The sequence below is a fragment of the Portunus trituberculatus genome, chromosome 28 (assembly GCF_017591435.1).
Source record: "Portunus trituberculatus isolate SZX2019 chromosome 28, ASM1759143v1, whole genome shotgun sequence".
NCBI lineage: Eukaryota > Metazoa > Arthropoda > Malacostraca > Decapoda > Portunidae > Portunus > Portunus trituberculatus.
The window spans coordinates 9,320,329-9,341,055 of record NC_059282.1 but is presented as its reverse complement, the minus strand read 5'-3'; the positions used below and the strand labels follow the sequence as shown (position 1 = coordinate 9,341,055).

The 20,727-nt window shown below is 48.5% G+C and overlaps 1 protein-coding gene across 4 annotated transcripts in view; it reads left to right on the top strand.

Moving 5' to 3' along the window:
- LOC123510212 (beta-1 adrenergic receptor-like) overlaps positions 1-20,524 on the top strand; it is a 34,953-nt gene extending 14,429 nt beyond the window's left edge. For 3 of the 4 annotated variants that reach the window (XM_045265138.1, XM_045265140.1, XM_045265141.1), the window contains exons 3-7: positions 3,697-3,859; positions 17,874-18,194; positions 18,305-18,529; positions 18,644-18,833; positions 18,958-20,524. In XM_045265138.1, the coding sequence (XP_045121073.1) occupies positions 3,705-3,859; positions 17,874-18,194; positions 18,305-18,529; positions 18,644-18,833; positions 18,958-19,452 (1,386 nt within the window). In that variant the 5' untranslated portion in view covers positions 3,697-3,704 and the 3' untranslated portion in view covers positions 19,453-20,524. Of the gene's footprint in view, positions 1-1,251; positions 1,891-3,696; positions 3,860-17,873; positions 18,195-18,304; positions 18,530-18,643; positions 18,834-18,957 lie in introns of those variants that run through there. The other variant, XM_045265137.1, reaches the window with a different exon arrangement.
- The last annotated feature ends 203 nt before the right edge of the window (positions 20,525-20,727 follow it).

The following is a 20,727-nucleotide window of genomic DNA, read 5'->3' as shown; positions in this document are numbered from 1 at the left end:
AGCTTACCCGTGCGCACCCTTTATGCAGCTTCACTGTCGCCCATACACGCCTCTACAGCACACATACAAGCCTTTTCCAGCATCCATAGCCTTTTCAGCGCTTTCCATCATCTATACACGTCTTTCCAGTATTCTCTAGGTCTTTTCAGCATCAATACTGCCTTTCTAGCACTCATACAAGCGTCTCCAGCATCTTTACGTCTGTCCATCATTCTCAAACCCTTTCCAGCATCTATACAAGCCTTTCCAACACATATACAAACGTTTCCACCATCTTTGCAGGTCTTTTCAGCATTCTCAAGCCCTTTCCTGCATCTATACACGTCTTTTTAGCACATATACAAAAGTTTTCACCATCTTTACAGGTTCTTCCAGCATTCTCAATCCCTTTTTAGCATCTGTATAGGCTTTTTCAGTATCCATACAGGCTTTCTCGCATCCATATACGAATCTTTCATCACTACGGCCACAATAGCGCACATGTACCTTTAATAGCACTCACACAGCTTTAGTCAATGCTCTTACATACTTCATTAGCACCCACACAGTCCTCCTATGCACTCATACACCATTCAGTACCATGACGTGTTTCCATATTCATTCTGCTTACTATTTGGTGGTTTTGTATAGCTTCAGCAACTCATGTGGGGATTAAAATAATGAAGACTGTGGCCATTAATCTTTTGACCTCTATGGACCCTTCCTAATGTCAATGAAATGGTCTAAATCGTACACAGATCTCAAGGTAACATGTGTCCTCGGTATTGAAGGGTGTTAATTCCATTCTACTATGAATCAATGCCACTGTGAAAGTTCCGACAGTATACTTACTCCTACAACTCTCCTCTTCTTCACTTCTCTGCATCTCTCCTGTCCCCCTCATCCCCTACCTCCCTCTACCCGCCACTCCCCCCACTCTCCCTCCGTCTCATGCCCTGGAACTGCCTGGAGCGAATACCGGGGCCAGCAGACGGCGTGGAGCCTCGCACTCAGAATAAATATTAGAGCCGCAAGGTGCTCGTTGCCCAACACAGACAAAAACGGTGGTGGTTGTGGTGGTGGTGGTGGTGGTGGTGGCCATGCCCGTGGGTAGTAGTCTAAGCCTGATCCGGTCTGCGTCCCCCCCTCTCCCTCCTTCTCCTCCTCCTCCTCCTCCTCCTCCTCGAGGCTGCCTAAGTCGAGGTCCTGGGCGACAGTGAACAGTGTAGTGTGGTGAATGAGCTTGCTGGTGATGTGGTGGTGGTGATGGTGGTGGTGATGTGTTGATGGGAGGAAGGGGATGGCAGGATGCGGGCGGGGCGTGGTGAAGGGAGTGTTGATGAGGTGAGGAGAGGTGAGGGCGAGGGGCGTGGCGAGCATGGTGGGGGCGTGTCCCTGCATGGTGTGGGGGCGGAGTCAGGCTACAGCCTCAGCAGTGCGGCGCGGCCCGGCCCGCATCAGTCCACCAGCGGCCAGCCGCCTCTCAGTCTCAGTGCCGTCACAGCTGCCGCCTGAGTAAGTAGCGTGTCCGCACCGCTGCTGCTGCTGCTGCTAACTCATCTCGCCCTCACACGTCGCCGTGGCGAGACGTGCACAACCTTCGGTGTCCGCTGACCACCGCTGCTCTTAGCCGCTCACTCCCACCTTCCGCGTGTGTGCGTGTGTGTCTTAGTGTGGTGGCGTGAGGGCGTGCGGCGAGGCCATCCCTTGTGGGCGGCACAGTGAACAGTTAGACGGACGTGTCAAGTGGTGGCACTCAGGCGTAACTCTCTGCCCCGAGGCACTGCCCTGCACGGGGCCAAGCAGTGCACCAGTATAGCGCGGCAGCTCCGCGTGCCGCGCCGTGCCGTGCAGGAGGCAGCGGCCACACTCTGCGTGTTCCCCGCGCCATGGACGGGGCGCCTGACGGAGGTAAGCAGCAGCGGGAGGCCGTGAGGCAGTAAGGGAGGGAGGGCAGCCAGGGTCTCGATAGCGGAGGGAGAAGTAGGGCACACCTGAGCCGCGGCTGCCAAGGGGGTCAAGCAGGGCGGGCAGGGACAGGCAGCGGGCCAGGAGGCGACGCGGCCTTCAGCGGCAAAGACACCACCACCACCACTCCCTCACTCTAGTCAGGCGCCACGCCGTGTTATCTCCTGCCGCTGGTGGTGGTGATAGGAATAGTGGTGGTAGTAGTAGCAGTGGTGATGATAGTAGTAGTAGTAGTAGTAGTAGTAGTAGTAGTAGTAGTAGTAGTAGTAGTAGTAGTAGTAATAGTAGTAGTAGTAGTAGTAACAGTAGTAGTAGTACAAGTATTCACAGAGGCAGAGTACGCTAGAAAAATAATGAGTGGAATGAAGCAACAATTCTTGCATCACACCAACAAAAAGAGATTCTTGCAACCAACAAAAACACTCAACACCCAACACCCAACAACACCAATAACAATCAACTCACTATAACAACAGGACAAACACAAAAAAAAAAAAAAAAAAAAAAACATGAAACAAAAACAACCCTTGATTAGAACACACACACACACACACACACACACACACACACACGATGGAGATAACGACTAGGAATAAATAGTAATAATGATAATACCAATTCTAATAATACAACTCGAAGTATACTAAGTTAGAGAGAGAGAGAGAGAGAGAGAGAGAGACCCGTTCTATACAAAATTACATAAAAAGAAAATAATACCAGTAATAATAAAACAATAATAATAATAATAATAATAATAATACCACTAATAACACAAGCCACAGCGTATACAAATAGTAGAGAGGAGGGGGTGAGGGAGAGAGGGGAGTAGGCCTAAGGAAAATGAGCGTGGCCATGATCAAATTATTGCCTGGGAACCTGCGCAGGCCCAAGAACCCTGCCCCCCATCCCCCTAACCAAGTGCGGGTTTTTACGTTCTTTAGAAATGTCAAGAGAGAGAATCAAGAGGGGAAGAGAGGGAGAGGGAAGAGGAGAGGGAAGAGAGGGAGAGAGGAAGAGGAGAGGGGAAGAGAGGAAGAGGAGAGGAGAAGAGAGGGAGAGAGGGAGGGAAATAGAAGGAGAGGGGAAGAGAAGGAGGGGAAAGGAGAGAGAAGAAGAGAAGAACGGGGGAAAGAGAGAAGGAGGAGAAGAGGATCAGGGGGGGAGAGGGGAAGGGAAGGAGAGGGAAGGAGGGAGAAGAGGAGGGAAGGTGCGTGCGTGCGTACTTGTGCGTGTGCGTGTGTGCGTGCGTGTGTGTGTTAATGCAATCTGATGTACTGTAAAGGCCGAAAATCACTTTTATTTTTCCTTTTATATATTTATTTCTTTTGTTTATTTTATTTTTAGTCATTGTTGTTGTTGTTGTTGTTGTTGTTGTTGTTGTTGTTGTTGTTGTTGTTGTTGTTGTTGTTGCGTAATTCATCTAAGTACCTCTGTGTGTGTGTGTGTGTGTGTGTGTGTGTGTGTGTGTGTGTGTGTGTGTGTGTTAATAGATACGTAAATATAGATAGATAAAAAGATAAGTAGATAGAGAGATAGATAGATAGAGAGAGAGAGAGAGAGAGAGAGAGAGAGAGAGAGAGAGAGAGAGAGAGAGAGAGAGAGAGAGAGAGAGAGAGAGAGAGAGAGAGAGAGAGAGAGAGAGAGAGAATACACCCAAACACCACTCTTCACCTTAACACACAAAACACACACAATTTGCAACCCCATCAATAACCACGTGACTTTTTTCCTTTCCTGACGGCGGCGCAGAAGTGGTGATGGTGGCGGTGGATGGTGAGGGCGTGGCATCGTGGGTGGCGGGCGTGGCAGTGGCCCTTGTCCTCGGCGTCATATTCGTCATCTCCTCCGTTCTAAACACTGTCTTTCTCATCATTTTCTTCCGCCGGCCATCTCTTCGTAGCGTCTCCAACAGGTGAGTTACATTAATTACACCTGCTTGTTATTTCTAGTTACATATGCTAAGTCTCTCCATGTCGTCTATAACAGGTGACTAATTATATATACACCTGTCCTTTGTCTCTCTTAATTACATCTTCGTAAAGTCTCCAACAGGTGAGTTACGTTAATTACACCTGCTTGTTATTTTAGTTACATATGCTTAGTCTCTCCACGTCGTCTATAACAGGTAAGGTAACTAATTATATATACACCTGTCCTTTGTCTCTCTTAATCACACCTTCGTAAAGTCTCAAACGGGTGAGTTAATTAATTATACCTGATTGTTATTTTAGTTACACCTGTTTACTTTCTCTCTGACGTCTAAAACTGGTGAGGTGACTGGAAACACTCTTGAAAACCCCGCTGATCATCTCTATGGCCTTGGAAAACAGTCGTGGCGAGAGAGCAAAGCGTTTTTAAGGTGTTTTTGCGGTTCTAGAGGCAAAATGACATGACTTGTACACTATTAACAGTAGAAAACTTAGCTAATCATTTGTGGCCTTGGAAAACAGTCATAGTGAGAGAGCAAAGCGTTTTTTTTAAGTATTTTAGAATTCTAGAGGCAAAATAATAAGATTTTTACACTATTAATTGTTGAAAAACCCTTGAAAACTTAGCTAATCATTTGTGGCCTTGAAAAATAGTAGCGATAAGAATAAAGCATCTCTGAATACGGGTATCATGTACCTCTTCTCACCTGTGCACACCTGAGTGATGTAACTAATTAAGGTACGTTCGGTCTGCTGGCAAGGCGACTTTATTCATTTTCATTCATTTTATTTACTTATCTTTTTGTGAAGGTTACAAGGCGAGTTTTTGTAATGAGGCGCGCGGTACATGTCACTCCTCGCCTTTGTTACCGAGTAGGGGGACAAGCTGGTGATGTGGTGATGTGGTGATGTCAACGGGGTGGTGTACATGATCCAACACTGCTGTAGTATGTGTGACTCAACGCCACTGTAGATTCAACACCACTGCATCACAATTCAACGCCACTGTAGATTCAACACCACTGCAAATTCAACACCACAGCATTACAATTCAACACTACAACATTACAATTCAATACCATGGCAAATTCAACACCACAACATTACAATTCAACACCACAGCAAATTCATCACCACAGCAGATTCAACACCACAACAAATTCAACACCACAATTAATTCAACACCACAGCATCACAATTCAACACCACAACATTAAATTCAACACCACTACATTAGAATTCAACACCACAACATTAGAATCCAACACCACAACATTAGATTCAAAACCACAACACCACCAATCAACACCACAAAGGTTTCAACACTGCATTTGTTAGTTAAAGGGGTTTCAATCTCTTTTCAACACTTACAAATGGATTCCTTTCATTATTTTATCGAGTTTAACGTTTTTCTTATCAGTATTTTTCCCTTTAAATGTTTCCAGTAAAGGTTGACATTTAATTGTTCTAAAAAATGTCGAGTTCTTTAATATTTTTTTTTATTTCTTCATTTAATTGTTATCGTCAAGGTTATTCTATCATTTATTTGTTATTTTCACTATTTCTTTTGTTATTTCTACTGAATTTCCATGTTTTCTTTACTATTGCTATTATCTTTTCATCATTTCTTTGTCTATTTCTATTATTTTCCTTTTTATTTTCTTTGTTATTTCTTTTTCTTGATCTTTTCATCATTTCTTTGTCCATTTCTACTTATTTTCCTTCGTTTATTTATTTCTCGTTTTCATTTATTTTCTATCATTTCTTATCCATACACACTTGTCACACACACACACACACACACACACACACACACACACACACATATACCTGTCTCATCCACACCACTCATTTACACACCTGTTTCACCCACACACACACACACACACACACACACACACACACACACACACACACACACACCTGTCACCCACACACCTGTTAGAAGTCCCTTTTCACGATAAGCAAGTCAAATTTACCTTAGAAATATAAAGTAAAGTATTGTAGGTCCCTCTGTGTGTGTGTGTGTGTGTGTGTGTGTGTGTGTGTGTGTGTGTGTGTGTGTGTGTGTGTGTGTGTGTGTGTGTGTGTGTCCATGTACGTGCTAATTTATGTGTGTGTCTGGTGACCGCTGGTGACTCATTGCTAGGTCGCCTGTTGCTACGGCTCTTAATAGAAATGTTGGGGGAGGGGTCTACATGCCTGGCAACACACACACACACACACACACACACACACACACACACACACACACACACACACACACACACACACACACACACACACACAGGAACCCAAATTGAAATGAGTGTCAGAACTTTTTTTTGCTATTGAGAGAGAGAGAGAGAGAGAGAGAGAGAGAGAGAGAGAGAGAGAGAGAGAGAGAGAGAGAGAGAGAGAATAACAACCATAACTCCTTTCATCCTTCTCTTCTAGCTCCTTTACCTACTTGTCATCCTTCTTTCCTTTCTTCCTTCCTTCCTTCATCCTACCTTCCCTTATTCCCCCAAATCCTAAATTAATTGCGTCATCCTTCATTCTCTCCATCCTCTTTCTCTTTACCCTTCATCCTACTTTCCCTTTCTCTAATCCTAACCTCTTTGTCATCCTTTTTTTTTTTCCTTTTTTTTCTCTCAATTCCTTCCCTTTCTGCTAAGTCATACCCTGCCATCCTTAACCCCTGCCTCCCTTCCTCCCTCCCTGCAAAGTCCTTCTCCCTTGGCCTCTCTTCCTTTCTCCCTCTCTTTTTCTCTATTCCTCCTCCTCTCCCCCCCCCCTCTCTCTCCCTCTCTCTCCGCAATGTCCTTCCCATTTTGTCTCCTTACCTCCCTTTCTCCCTCTCTCCTTTTTACCTTCCCCTCTCCCCCTCTCTCTCTCTCTCTCTCTCTCTCTCTCTCTCTCTCTCTCTCTCTCTCTCTCTCTCCCTTCCGAGTAATCCTGATGGTGAAAGTGCAAACCCGGACACAAAGTACTCTCTCTCTCTCTCTCTCTCTCTCTCTCTCTCTCTGTCACGTGGTAGGGAGTTCTATAAGGGGAGTAAAAGGTCATCTCCCCGTGTCCCTTGATCCTGTTAGTCTCCAAGGGTTTAGCTCCCCAAGGGTCGTTTGCCACCAGAAGTCAATGTCCTGGGAGGTTGAAAAGGGGTATGGGAATTAATGGGGGTATGGGGCATTGGATTAGGGGATAAAATGGGTTGCAATGATGTTTTTTGTTGGGTTGGGTTGGGTTAGGTTAGGTTGGGTTGTGTTGGGTTGGGTTGGGTTCTTTAAACTTTTCTTTCTTCTTTCTTGCTTCTTTTTCTTCCTTTCCTCCTTTTATCTTTATTTTCCTACTCTTATCCTTTTCTTCCTTCCTTCCTTCATGTTTTCTTTTATTTTTTCTCTTCTTTTTTTTTCTTTTATCCTTTTCCTCCTGTTTTCCTTCGTTTTTACTCTTTCCTTTCTTTCTCTTCCTTTTCCTTCCAACCTTCATTCTTCCACTCTCCTTTTCTTCCTCCTTTCTTTTCTTTCATCCTTCTATCCATCTTTCTTTACTTCCTTCTTTCATCCTTTTCTTCATCCTTTACTCCTTTCATCCTTCCATCCTCCTTTTCTTTCCCTTCCTCCTTCAGCCATTCCTTCTCTTCCTCTCCTTCACCATCTCTCACCCTCCTTTCATCCTCCTTCCTTCCTTCTATTCACCATTCTTTACTTCCTTCTTTCATCCTATCCTCCTTAATCCTTTCCACCCTTATCCTTCCTCTCCTTCATCTCTCACCCTCCTTTCATCCGCTACCCCACAAACGCCACTCCCTTAGACTTCAAGATACGTGATACTTGTAAGAAACGTATCATCATTATTAGTAGTATTCTTTGACACGGTTCAGTTATCACCAGAAGTGTCGTGTCACCTTGTAAGGATAGGATACGACACAGGATTCCTACCAGCAACGTGTTGTCTTAGCTTTAAATGTGGATAATGGAGTAATGGTAAAAATTAATGTGTCTTTTCTTCCATAAATGGGAAAGCTAATGGAAAAGAATGACAGACAGAGAGAGAGAGAGAGAGAGAGAGAGAGAGAGAGAGAGAGAGAGAGATTGGTTTTCCCCATCACTGCTTGCTATAGGGAGGGAGGGAGGGAGGGAGGGACTGGAGGTACATTTCTCCCTCCCTCCATCACTTTCCTCCGCCGCCCCCTTCTCCATCCCCCCCCAATCTGTCATCAGTGTTCTCAAGTAAGGCAAGCATGGTTCCCCCTCTCTCTCTCTCTCTCTCTCTCTCTCTCTCTCTCTCTCTCTCTCTCTCTCTCTCTCTCTCTCTCTCTCTCTCTCCTGCAAGTCCTCAGTGACCCTATCTGCTCTCCTCCACTTTCTCTCTCTCTCTCTCTCTCTCTCTCTCTCTCTCTCTCTCTCTCTCTCTCTCTCTCTCTCTCTCTCTCTCTCTCTCTGAATATTTTTCATCTCTTTTTAAACAATAGATCTTAATTTCTTATTGTTTTCTCTCTCTCTCTCTCTCTCTCTCTCTCTCTCTCTCTCTCTCTCTCTCTCTCTCTCTCTCTCTCGCCACACCTCTCTTCACTCTTTGATTAGCGGGCCACACTCCGCCCTACACAGGTGAAGGCTTGCCCGCACCTGCCCTGGCAATGTGGGAAGCACAAGGTCACACACACACACACACACACACACACACACACACACACACAAGGTGGCAAATGTCGACGGGCAAGAAAAAGAACAATACGGAGGTGAAGGGAAGAAAAAGAGAGAGAGAGAGAGAGAGAGAGAGAGAGAGAGAGAGAGAGAGAGAGAGAGAGAGAGAGAGAGAGAGAGAGAACATATACACTTACATTTCACAAGCTTAGAAATTAAAAAGACACACACACACACACACACACACACACTAATGTTCCCAACGTACTCTTCTACCACCACCACCACCACCACCACTGCACTATATATATATACGTGACGCGAGTATAGGCGTTGAAAAAGTAGCGTGGGAGAAACCGTCAGAGAGACACGCTGGAACACACCTAAACACAGAGGTGAAGGGATGGGAAAGGTTGATGGGGATGAAGGGGTGAAGGGGTCAGAGGAGGCACTGTGACCTCACGGGGACAGGAAGCGGGTGGCGTGGCACTTCCTGTCGCGTGGTGCCGGGGAGTGCCCTTAAATGCAGAGCCAGGGACACACGCCTTCTAATGGTTGGTTATCAGTCCTGTGTCTGTTACGGCTTGTCTACCCTCTTGCTGTCTACCTTGCTAATCTCTCTCTCTCTCTCTCTCTCTCTCTCTCTCTCTCTCTCGGACATACTCTTAACTCCACTCTCTCTCTCTCTATCTCCTTCTCCTTTTCATTCTAGATTTATTTTGTCTTTTATTTCCTCCTCCTCCTCCTCCTCCTCCTCCTCCTCCTCCTCCTCCTCCTCCTCCTCCATTTCTTCCTCTTCTTCCTTCTATTTCATCCCTTTCCGTTTCCACTTTCACACTCCTATCGTCTTTTTACTTCCTCCTCCTCCTCTTCTTCTTCTTCCTCTTCCTCCTCCTCTTCTACTTCACTCATCCCATTCATACCCATTCCTCCTTCACCACACCCTCCCTCACTTCCTCATACTCTCCCCACTTCCCCAACAATCATTATCCTCCCCCTTTTTCTTCTTTTTTTCCTCCCCACCTCCTCATCAAGGCCCTTCCCTCTTAAATGAGAGAGAGAGAGAGAGAGAGAGAGAGAGAGAGAGAGAGAGAGAGAGAGAAAATGAATGCATGGGGAGGTCTGCGTATCATGTGGAAGGGTGGATGGTCTTACTGTGGCCATGTGGAAGGGAGTGTAGTGTGTTTTGAGTGGGTAGTGTGTGGAGTAGGTGGATGGGTATGTGGAAGGTGGACGGTGGAGGTGAAGGCTTGCAATGTGTGGGCTAAACGTGGTCTGAATGTGGAGTGGGGGCGATGTGACGGTACTTGGATGCTGAATGAGAGAGCTAGAGAGAGAGAGAGAGAGAGAGAGAGAGAGAGAGAGAGAGAGAGAGAGAGAGAGAGAGAGAGAGAGAGAGAGAGAGAGAGAGAGAGAGAGAGAGAGAGAGAGAGAGTGCCATAAAACTCACCCTTGGAAGGAACGAGTGGAAAAAAAAATAGAAAAAGAAAAACGAAAAAGGGAAAAAAAATAAGGAAATAGAGAAGCACAAACAGTAAGGCATAAAAATAGATACCAGGACAAAAAAATAGAAGGATTTATGTCCCCCCTCTATACTGACCCCTCTTCCCCCCTCTTCCTCCCCTATACCCCTCCCACTCACCCTTCCCCTCCCCTCCCAAGCCATACACGTCCCGGATATTTAAACCTGTATAACTTTTACGACTGTGTGTTGTGGTCAGGCACTGTGTGAGACTAGTATTAGGTTGTGAAATAGTGGGTGGTGGTGGTGGTGGTGGTGGTGGTGGTAGTAGTAGCAGCAATAGTAGCAGTAATAGTAGCATTTCCACCATCACCACCACAGCTACGATAAAAATAGACACACAAACACACAAATAGACAAACAAACAGACACACTAACTAACTGACTGACTGATACTTAACCCACCACAGCGAAGAGACAGAACTGGGGAGAACACGAGACATGCATTAACTACCACCACCACTACCACCACCACCACCACCACCACCACTACCACCACCACCACTACTCATTTATTCCTATCCTTAATCGTCCTTCTACTCCAGTGACTAAGAAAATGGGCGATACACACATACATACATACATACACATACATACATACATACACACATACATAGCACAGTTTTAGAAAGCCCTGACAACACACAGGACTGATATAACGAGGTGGAATGAAGATAGCGCTACATGGGGCTATTTTAGGGTCTTTGGGGCTGTTTTAAGGATGTTTGGGGCTATTTGGTAGTGTTAGGGACTAGATGGGGCTGTTCTGGTGGTGTTGGGAGCTAAATGGAGCTTTCTGGTGGATGTTGGGGACTATATGGGGCTATATTGAGAATATTTGGGGCTCTTTGGAGATTTTTGGGCTGTTTCGGGGGTGTTGGGAGCTAAATGGAGCTTTCGGGGGATGTTGGGAGACTATATGGGGCTGTTTTGGGTGTTGGGGGCTAAATGGGGCTGTTTTAAGGTGTTGGGGGTTAAATGGGGCTGTTTTAAGGTGTTGGGGGTTAAATTGGGCTGTTTTAAGGTGTTGAAGGCTAAATTATGTTGTTGAAGGCTAAATGGGGCTATTTTGGGGTGTTGGGGCTAAATGGAGCTGTTTTGAAGGTGTTGGGAGCTAAATGGGTTTGTTTTAAGGTGTTGGGCTCTTTTCAGGAAGTTTGGAGCTGTTTGGGTAAGTTTTATGGGTGTTTAGGGCTGTTTGGGGGCATTGGAGGATAAAAGTGGAATATTTGGGGCTGTTTGAGGGTATTTGGGTCTGTTTTGGGGATGATGGGGACTATTTAGGGCTGTTTTGGGGACTAGACCGGGCTGTTTTGGGATGTGGGAAGCTGTATGATGCGGTGAGGGACTAAGTAGGCAAACCTGTGTGTCTTGGCTTGAACCTTTGTGTGTGTGTGTGTGTGTGTGTGTGTGTGTGTGTGTGTGTGTGTGTGTGTGTGTGTGTGTGTGTGTGTGCAGTGGGGCGTGGGATGTAGGGTGAGCGGTGTGCCAGAAATAACCACTCACCTCAACTCAGTAGGAGGTAAACGCCTCGAACAGAACTACATCGCACTACACACGTAACTTAACTTAACCTAACTTCACTTTTATCTAACCTTACCTCACCTAACCTAACCTAACCTAACCTAACCTAACCTAACCTAACCTCACCTCACCTCACCTATCTTAACCTAACCTAACTTAACTTAACCTAACCTAACTTAACCTTACCTTACCTCACGTCACTTAACTTAACCTAACCTAACCTCATTTAACCTCACCTCACTTTTATCTAACCTCACCTCACCTTTATCTAACCTAACCTAACCTTATCTCACCTGACCTAACCTAACCTACCCTCACCACACACACTATTCCTCTCTTCTCTTTTTCTCATGTAAGAGGGGAAAACTGACTAAGGGAACAAAGCTTGAAAAAAAAAAAAAGAGGTCCACTCACTCGCCAGTCCCCTTACAGATCCGATAAAGTTAGCCAAGAGGACAGGGAAACATGTATTAAAACCTCCCTCTTGAATGAATCTTAAATCTTAAACCTAATCTAAACTAACCCTTCCTTTCCTAACCTAACCTTGAACACAGACAAACAGAAAAGATCTCTATCAAATCACCCTACCTAACTGTATCCTTACCTCACCTCACCTCACCTCACCTCACGTCACACACCATTCCTTTGTTACCTAACCCAGCTAACCTAACCCATCCTTCCAACCTTACACAGAACCCAGAGAAACACTAAAGGCTTCTACAGAATTACCCTTCCTAACCTAACCTCTACAAATTTACCCTACCTAACCTAACCTCACCTAACACTACCTTTTTACTCCCTAACCCCATTCCTCACTCTTCCCTAACCTAACCCAGAACCCCAAAAAAAACACTAAAGAACTCTACCAAAAGACTTCTGCTCAACTCAACAAAGCAAAACACTTCCACCTCATTCTACCAAACAAGACCTCACCTTACCCTAGCCCACCCTAACCTCACCTCACCCTTAGTCCCGTAACCCACCTCCCTCAGCCCTGCCCACACCCATAGCACCTCAGGGACACTAGGGCTCTTCAGACAAGGGAAGGATCAATAGGGTACCGCCTTACATACTCCTAGACAAGCAGCGGTACATGTTTACAAGCAAGAGGAGACATTAAAGGAGAGTTAAGACCGCTTGCGTGGATTCCCAGAGTTTAGGATCGATTTTAGAGAGGGACTATAAGAGTATTTTAGGATTAGATACCAAGGAATGAGATTACAAAGGGTTTATAGTTTCAATCGATTTCGTCTTATGTGTTTATAAAAGTAAGGAGGAAGATGTATCGAAAAGCTTGAGGATTTTAGATACTGAGAGAGAAAGGACTAAAGGATACTTAAAAGATGGAGGTTAATACATTCCCCTGTGTTTAACCCCTTCAGTACTGGGAGACATTTTTACCTTGAGATTTGTGTACGATTTTAATGACATTATGAAGGGTCTGTGGAGGTCAGAAGATTAATGGCCACTTTCTTCACTATTTCAATCCCCCCACATAAGTTTCTGAAGGTGTATAAAATCACCAAATAGTAAGCGGAATGAGTAAGGAAACGCGTCATGGTACTGAAGGCATAAAGATCAGTTTGAGGGAAGAACTTGCTTTAGGATTTGAAATACAAAGAGAGATAGGATAAAACATACCTGTAGATGATGTTTAGATATATATAGTATAAAGGTGAGTTAGAAAGAAGAAAACACCTGGAAGTGCTTTAGAATTCAAGAAGCAGGAAGAGATAAGATAACTGTAGATGAAATTTAAACACACTCCCTTTACGTCTAACACAAAAGAAGAGTCAGAAGAAAAAAAAACATGAGAGATGAAAATATTTGTAGATAAAGCTTAAATAGCATAAAAAATGAGGCGGAGAGGAAAAACAGACCCATAAGAGGTTCAGAATGGGAGAAAGCAAGTGATAGGGAGCAGGGAAGCGGCGTAGTGATCTGAAAGTTAATATGTGTAAGGTCTGTATTCTGAAACGCCGTTCTCTCACCACCACCACTTTCCAAAGGCTCCGGTTGAGGATACTCGTTTTTCGATGCATATTTTTAAGGTTCAGGTAATCGAATAGCACGAGTTTTAGTGTATTATAAGGAGAAACTGTCTTGAAAACCCCGCTAGTCGTCTCTGTGGCCTTGGAAAATTATCATACAGACAGGGAAAGGCGCCACTACTTTTCAAAGGCTCTAGTTGAAGATACTCGTTTTTCTAAGGATATTTTTATAGTTCAGGTGAGAGAAGAGCATGAGTTCTAGTATATTATAAGGAGAAACTGTCTTAAAAACCCCGCTCGTCGTCACTGTAGCTTTGGAAAATTGTCACAGTGAGGGATACTGTCTTGAAAACCCCGCTAGTTGTCACTGTAGCTTTGGAAAATTGTCACAGTGAGAGAACAAGTTGTATCCGGATATGAACGTGAGAAATTGAATTGGTCTCTGCCTCCGCGTCAAGTCGGCACTAGTTCAGCCTTAGAATGAATTATTGGCAAACTTGTTATGGAGATTCGCACTCAGACGGACACCAAGTTATCAGTGTTAATAGTGACTCGTTTATTAGTTTGTCTTTGTCTTCTCTTCCTCTTATCTCGCTTGTTTATTTATTTAGTTTGTGTGTGTGTGTGTGTGTGTGTGTGTGTGTGTGTGTGTGTGTGTGTGTGTGTGTGTGTTTCTTTCATTCCCGGTATAGAATAAACCTCGTACACACACATTCTCTCTCTCTCTCTCTCTCTCTCTCTCTCTCTCTCTCTCTCTCTCTCTCTCTCTCTCTCTCCTGTATCCTCAACTTTTAAGACGAAGACAAACTTCCTTGTTACAGAAACTTCCCTATTGGACGAGTGGAATGCATTTTTGATGAGCGTGTGTGTGTGTGTGTGTGTGTGTGTGTGTGTGCAAACACACACACACACACACACACACACACACACACACACACACACACACACACACACACACACACACACACGTGTAGCCCTGTTCACCTAGCAGTGAGTAGATACGGGCTGTAAATCGAGGAGTTGTGACCCGGTGTGTGGTGTGTGCCTGGTCTCAGGCCTATCCGAAGATCGGAAATAATGAGCTCTGAGCTCGTTCCGTAGGGTAACGTCTGGCTGTCTCGTCAGAGACTGCAGCAGATCAAACAGTGAATCACAGTGAATCACACACAGCACTATCGCCATGAATGAATGAACACTATTTAAACACCAAACAAATATCAATAACACAAAGAGACAATGACCTTACACTAACACAAAAAGAAATGCAACACATAGATAAACAGCACACACACACACACACACACACACACACACACACACACACACACACACACACACACACACACACACACACACACACAAACAAACAAACAAGCATACACAAACACTCATTCCCACAATCAGAAACACACAAGACACAATAGAATACAAACAAGGATTACCATTACCACACACAACACTCTCAACACAACACACCTTCCTGCTATTGTTTTATTTGTACCACCACCAGTTAGGGAGTCGAAAAATCAGCTCCCACTATCATTATTCCTCCACACTGGCTAACCTTTGAGTGACAATATGCTCTTCTGGTTTAAAAAAAGCAAGGTATGTTTTATATATTCCATAATCATTAACACAACTAGATTATTGATTCAGTGTTTACATCCTGTGTGTGTGTGTGTGTGTGTGTGTGTGTGTGTGTGTGTGTGTGTGTGTGTGTGTGTGTGTGTGTGTGTGTGTGTGTGTGTGTGTGTGTGTGTGTGTGTGTGTGTGTGTGTGTCCAAGAATAGAAACAAGGAAACGTCGAAATGTCTGACTTGAGAGAGAGAGAGAGAGAGAGAGAGAGAGAGAGAGAGAGAGAGAGAGAGAGAGAGAGAGAGAGAGAGAGAGAGAGAGAGAGAGAGAGAGAGAGAGAGAGAGAGAGAGAGAGAGAGAGAGAGACCACAGCCGAGAGAGAGAAAGAGAACAGTAGTAGGGATGATGCAATGATACTTCTACCCATGTAACATCCTTCCTCTCCTCTCCTCTCCTCTCCTCCTCCTCCTCCTCCTCCTCCTCTGCCGCCACACCCTTATGCAATGTGACCACGAAGCTGTAGAAGTTGTAACAGTAGCAGTAGTAGTAGTAGTAGTAGGAGGAGGAGGAGGAGGAGGAGGAGGAGGAGGAGGAGGAGGAGGAGGAGGAAGAGGAAGAGGAAGAGGAAGAGGAGGAGGAGGAGGAGGAGGAGGAGGAAGTTAGGTAAGATAAGGTAAGGTTAGGTAAGGTTAGATTAGGTTAGGTTAGGTTAAGTTAGGTTAGGAGGAGGAGGAGGAGGAGGAGGAAATATTGAGTAGTCGTTTCTTGTTATTGGTGGTGATGGTGGTGTAGTAGTGAAGGTGGTGATGGTGGTGGTGACTCTGAACCTATAAGAAGTGTAACGCGGGCCAGCCTTCCCTTCCCTTATTGCGTCCCCACACCCGCGTCGCCGTCACCAGTGCAAGGAGGGAGTGGGGGTGGAGGGAGGAGGGGGCAGCTGACGGGAACACGCACGCCAGGGCAGGCCAGCGACACTGACGAATGACGCGGAAGACCAGCGGTGCCGTATCGGAGGGAGCAGCGAGAGGAAGAGTCGAATGGGAGAGTGAAGGAGCCGCCTTCCACCAAGCACCAGCTGTGACCACTGCCCATAAACAATACCCGGGTCTCATTGGTCGCATAAACAACACTGTCACCTTCCCTAAACCCCAAGGCCGCACACACACACACACACACACACACACACACACAGGCAGTGGGGGACGCAGCCTTGTAGGGCGTGCGGGCGTGCCTCCTGCGTCACGAGCGCCAAGGGCCTCGCCGGCAGCCGTGCTTTCCGTGGTGGCGGGTGAGGCTGCGAGGGTGCGGCGGGTTCCTGGTGGTGGGCTGGGGACACGGCGGGGTCATGCGGCGAGACACATCCACCGTGGCACAAAAGGCTCGGCGCTGCCCACGGGCCATTCATCTGTCGCCCGGCCACTCACGCCACCGCCCACCGCCCTGCCTCGCCCCTCCCCGCCAAGCCACTCTCAGCTTCACGTGCGTCCCAACCTTGCACATCTCCTGCAAGTGGCGGTTATTGAGCTCATTGGGCTAGCGAGGTGCAGACGAGGCGGACGAGGCGGCACAGAGGAAGTGGCTCGCAAGATAGCCCAGGGTTCAAGAGCAGTGTTTATTGTGTCGGCCACGGAGGACCAGAAGGGCCAATAAGGCCTGGACGGGTAACCCCGCAGGTCAGCTGAGGATGACGTGAGGGGCGGCACGGGCGTGAGTCGACCACGTGAGGATCCCACGCCTCGGGAACGTTGCTAGGCGCCAATCAGCTGGTGGGCGCTCTATCAGCTGATGCCGCCGTCTGGGAAGGACGAGGGCCACGTCACGTAGCGGCTGGCAGTCTGCAGCAGCTGCTCCTTTGTTGGGGCCGCGGCACATCACCAATTGTGCAGCTGTGCCCCCGGCATCCATCACTACCCTGCCTCCACCCCTACCTCCCCCCATGGCCTTCCCCGTCACCCGTCACCCGTCACCACCTTCCGGTACTCGCGTGACACGTCCTCGTCCTGGTCCCCCACTGACCGGATGGCCCGCAATCCCAGTCCATCCCTGGCATACATAGGGACCTGCTCACAATGCACCTGCTGCTGCTGTCATGCTGCTTGTGTCACACACACATACACACACACAGAGAGAGAGAGAGAGAGAGAGAGAGAGAGAGAGAGAGAGAGAGAGAGAGAGAGAGAGAGAGAGAGAGAGAGAGAGAGAGAGAGAGAGAGAGAGAGAATTGATATGAGGTGGTGGTGTATAGTCTCAATATTTACATGCACTAAATTTAATGGCAGCTAATCTTAATCTGGCGCTGTTCCTCACCACCACCATGCCGTCCCCGCCGCCGCCGCCGCCGCCTCCCTATCAGTGCTCACATTTCCGTTAAGATGCTACTTGGACCTCTGCTCGCGTGTACGTCCACGTGGCTACACAGCACACAGCAGCGGTGCGGGCGTGAACAGTGAAGGCATCCCGTGCAGCCACGTAATGCCGAGGCCCGGGGCGGCGCACGCTGGCTTCCGCGTGGTTACTCCAAAGGCGGCGATCGGTAGATAAATATTGTTCCACCGCTGCGCGAGGCTGTGCTTGTGTTCACAATCAACACGGCGCGGCCTGCTCGCCTTGCCACACCGGACGGGACCTTCTTGTTAACCAAACAACATCTTGAGTGTTAACTTGAAAACTTATCTCTAGGAGGAGGTACAGGAGCCGCGCGGCGCGCTGATGCATGAGTGATGGCGAGGCACTCACCCTGCTATCTTATTCTTTGCAGGTTCATTGTCAGCCTGACGGCGTGCAACCTGCTGGGGTCGTGGGTGCTGCTGCCGTTGGTGACGGGCGACACCTTCCTGGTGGGGTGGGAGTCGCCGGTGCTGTGCCGCGGGCTGGATGCTGCGGCGGAGCTGGTGGTGGCGGCGTCGGTGTTCGCCACGCTGCTGATCGCCGTGGACCGCTTCTTCGCCATCACCGACCCGCTGCACTACCACATGCTGGTGACGCGCGCCAAGAGTGTCGTCATGGTGGCCTCGGGCTGGGCGCTGGCCGCAGCCCTGGCCGCCACCGCCGCCTTGGGAGACTTGTCCGACAGACCCTGGTAAGTGTTGGCGCTGAGCCATGCTGCCTCTGCCATGCACCGCTGTGTTGCTGCATTACTGTGCTGCCGCGTGAAGGGCGCCCCTCACTACAGCGACTCTTTGTCCCCAGGCAGGTGTGTGGGACGCCCGCAGCGCGACCTGGCGACCCCTGGAACTACCGCTCTTACTTTGTGGTGGCCAACCTGGTGTTGTGCTTCGCGGTGCCCGTGGTGCTGCTCGTCTGGATCTACACCCGCATCTACCTGGCGGCGCAGCAGAACAGCGAGAGGACGCGCCGCAACTCCCTGTGCGGCTCCACGCTGGACGCCGTCACGCCCTCCCGCGGCCCATCAAGGTGTGTACTGCCCTCCACCACCCCCACGCCCACGCCCATCCCTAAATAATGCTGAACCGCCCGCCCACCCACACACACACACACACACAGAGCTGACCTCCCGTTCTTCCCCAGGACGCCTTCGACACGATCCACGTCCTCGCAGATCGTGTCGTCGCTGCGGCACCGCATCAGCAACGCGTCGCTGTTCCTGCACAAGGAGGAGTCCCGCGCCGCCAAGATTTCCGTGGTAGTGATCGTGTTGGTGTTCGTGTGCTGGCTGCCCTTCCACGCCGCGGCGCTGCTGCACACATCCCTGCTGCAGGTAGGCGCCCCAAGGCCCCTATAACACTGTGTAAACGCCTACCACTGACATAACACATCATGTCCTGTCGCCCCAGCCCTCCTCCTCCCTCCCTCGCCACTGACCACCACCCCCCTCCCCACAGGTGTGGCTGCCGCGCCCCGCCTGGAGCGTGGTGATGATGCTGGCGCTGAGCAACGCCGCCGTATCGCCCTATGTCTACCTGTACCGCTCACGGAGGATACAGCGGGAGGTGCGGCGCCTGCTGGGACTGCCCCTCAGCGCCACCAAAATCCAGACCGGCTCTGGTCGCCGCCGCCCGCTGCCACGCCTGCAGCTGCAGATGATCCCGCCCTCGCCCACAGTGCTGGACGCTAACTTCGAGTCTTCGCTGGGCCCGCCGCTGGCCAGGCAGGGCTTCACCCACCCCTCGCCCTTCACGGCGCTCATCACCAAGCTTTTTCGTGCGAAGGGCTTCCCGGGAGAGCCGTGGCGGGACTCCCTCGGCTCCACCACTTCCTCGTCCACGATCACGTCAGCCAGCACGAGTAGCTCGGGCGGGTCAGGGCAGAGCGAGGCCTCCACCACTGAGAGTGAGAGCATGTTACCGCGCCTGGCTGTGCCGGAGGCTGGCTCGTGACGCAGCGGCGGCAGCCACTGGCGGTGCTAGCCCTCACTTCGCACTCACACCTGCTGCTCCCGCCCTGCCGGTGACCTGTCCTGGAGGGTCTAGCAGCGCCGCCACTCCAGGGACGCCCATGCCCATGGCCAACCCACCCCCATTTAAGCTGGGGCTACTCTTCCACAAACACAAGCCCCCTCCTGACACACCACCATCCATTTATCCAACGGGGCCAGCTCCACCCACTCAGGAGCCCCCAACAGACACCCCACAATCCCCCACGCCCCCCTCACGCCCTCTACCACCCGGCCAGGAACCCCAGCCCTCCATCCCAGACACCCCCTCGCCCACCTCAGGGTCCCCATCACCCGTGCCGGACTAAGGCAATCAACGCACCCCGTCAGTGACTTCCATGTCCCTTCACCCACCTCGCCCCGCACCAACACTTCCCGCGTGGCTCTGAGGTCAGGCGGGGTCAGTGTGCCGGGCTGGGGGCGTGGCGAGTGGAGGTGACTTGCAAGAGTGATGAGAGAGTGAGTCGAGTCAGTGAGTGTGAGTGAGTGAGTGTGTTCCTCAGGGCGTCAAGTGAAGCAACACACGAGCTGTGCCTTATTGTCGATCTACAATACTCGATACGTGATGATATTGGACAATTACTATCATTATCACTCTTATTACTATTACAAACATTATTATTATTGTTATTATTATTATTATTATTACTATTACTATGAGAACAAAACGCACCATAACCGTACCTAATTTGAATCTCTAACACCACCACCACCACCACCTCCATGGCATCTCCCGTCCATCCAACACACAGCTGGTCTCTGGTGGTGCTTTCCAATACTCACGGGCGCCTGTACATATATAGCAACCTTCCTTTCTAAAGCCCCGGGCACAATCCCACGTGTGTGTGTGTGTGTGTGTGTGTGTGTGTGTGTGTGTGTGTGTGTGTGTGTGTGACTCCGGCAGCTAGTGATATGCGTGTTGCCTCCTGATCTCCGTGTTGATAAGATATACAAATGTTCTCTATTTGTTTAATAAAATGATAAATATATAAATAAATAAAATATGTATAAAGAGATATGTGGTTTTCTTGCTTTGGGCCTTGAGAGAGAGAGAGAGAGAGAGAGAGAGAGAGAGAGAGAGAGAGAGCAAGTAAACGAACATGCTACACAACGCCCACATAGTTATTGAAATTCCGTGTGTGTGTGTGTGTGTGTGTGTGTGTGTGTGTGTGTGTGTGTGTGTGTGTGTGTGTGTGTGTGTACGCACGTGGCCCTGTAC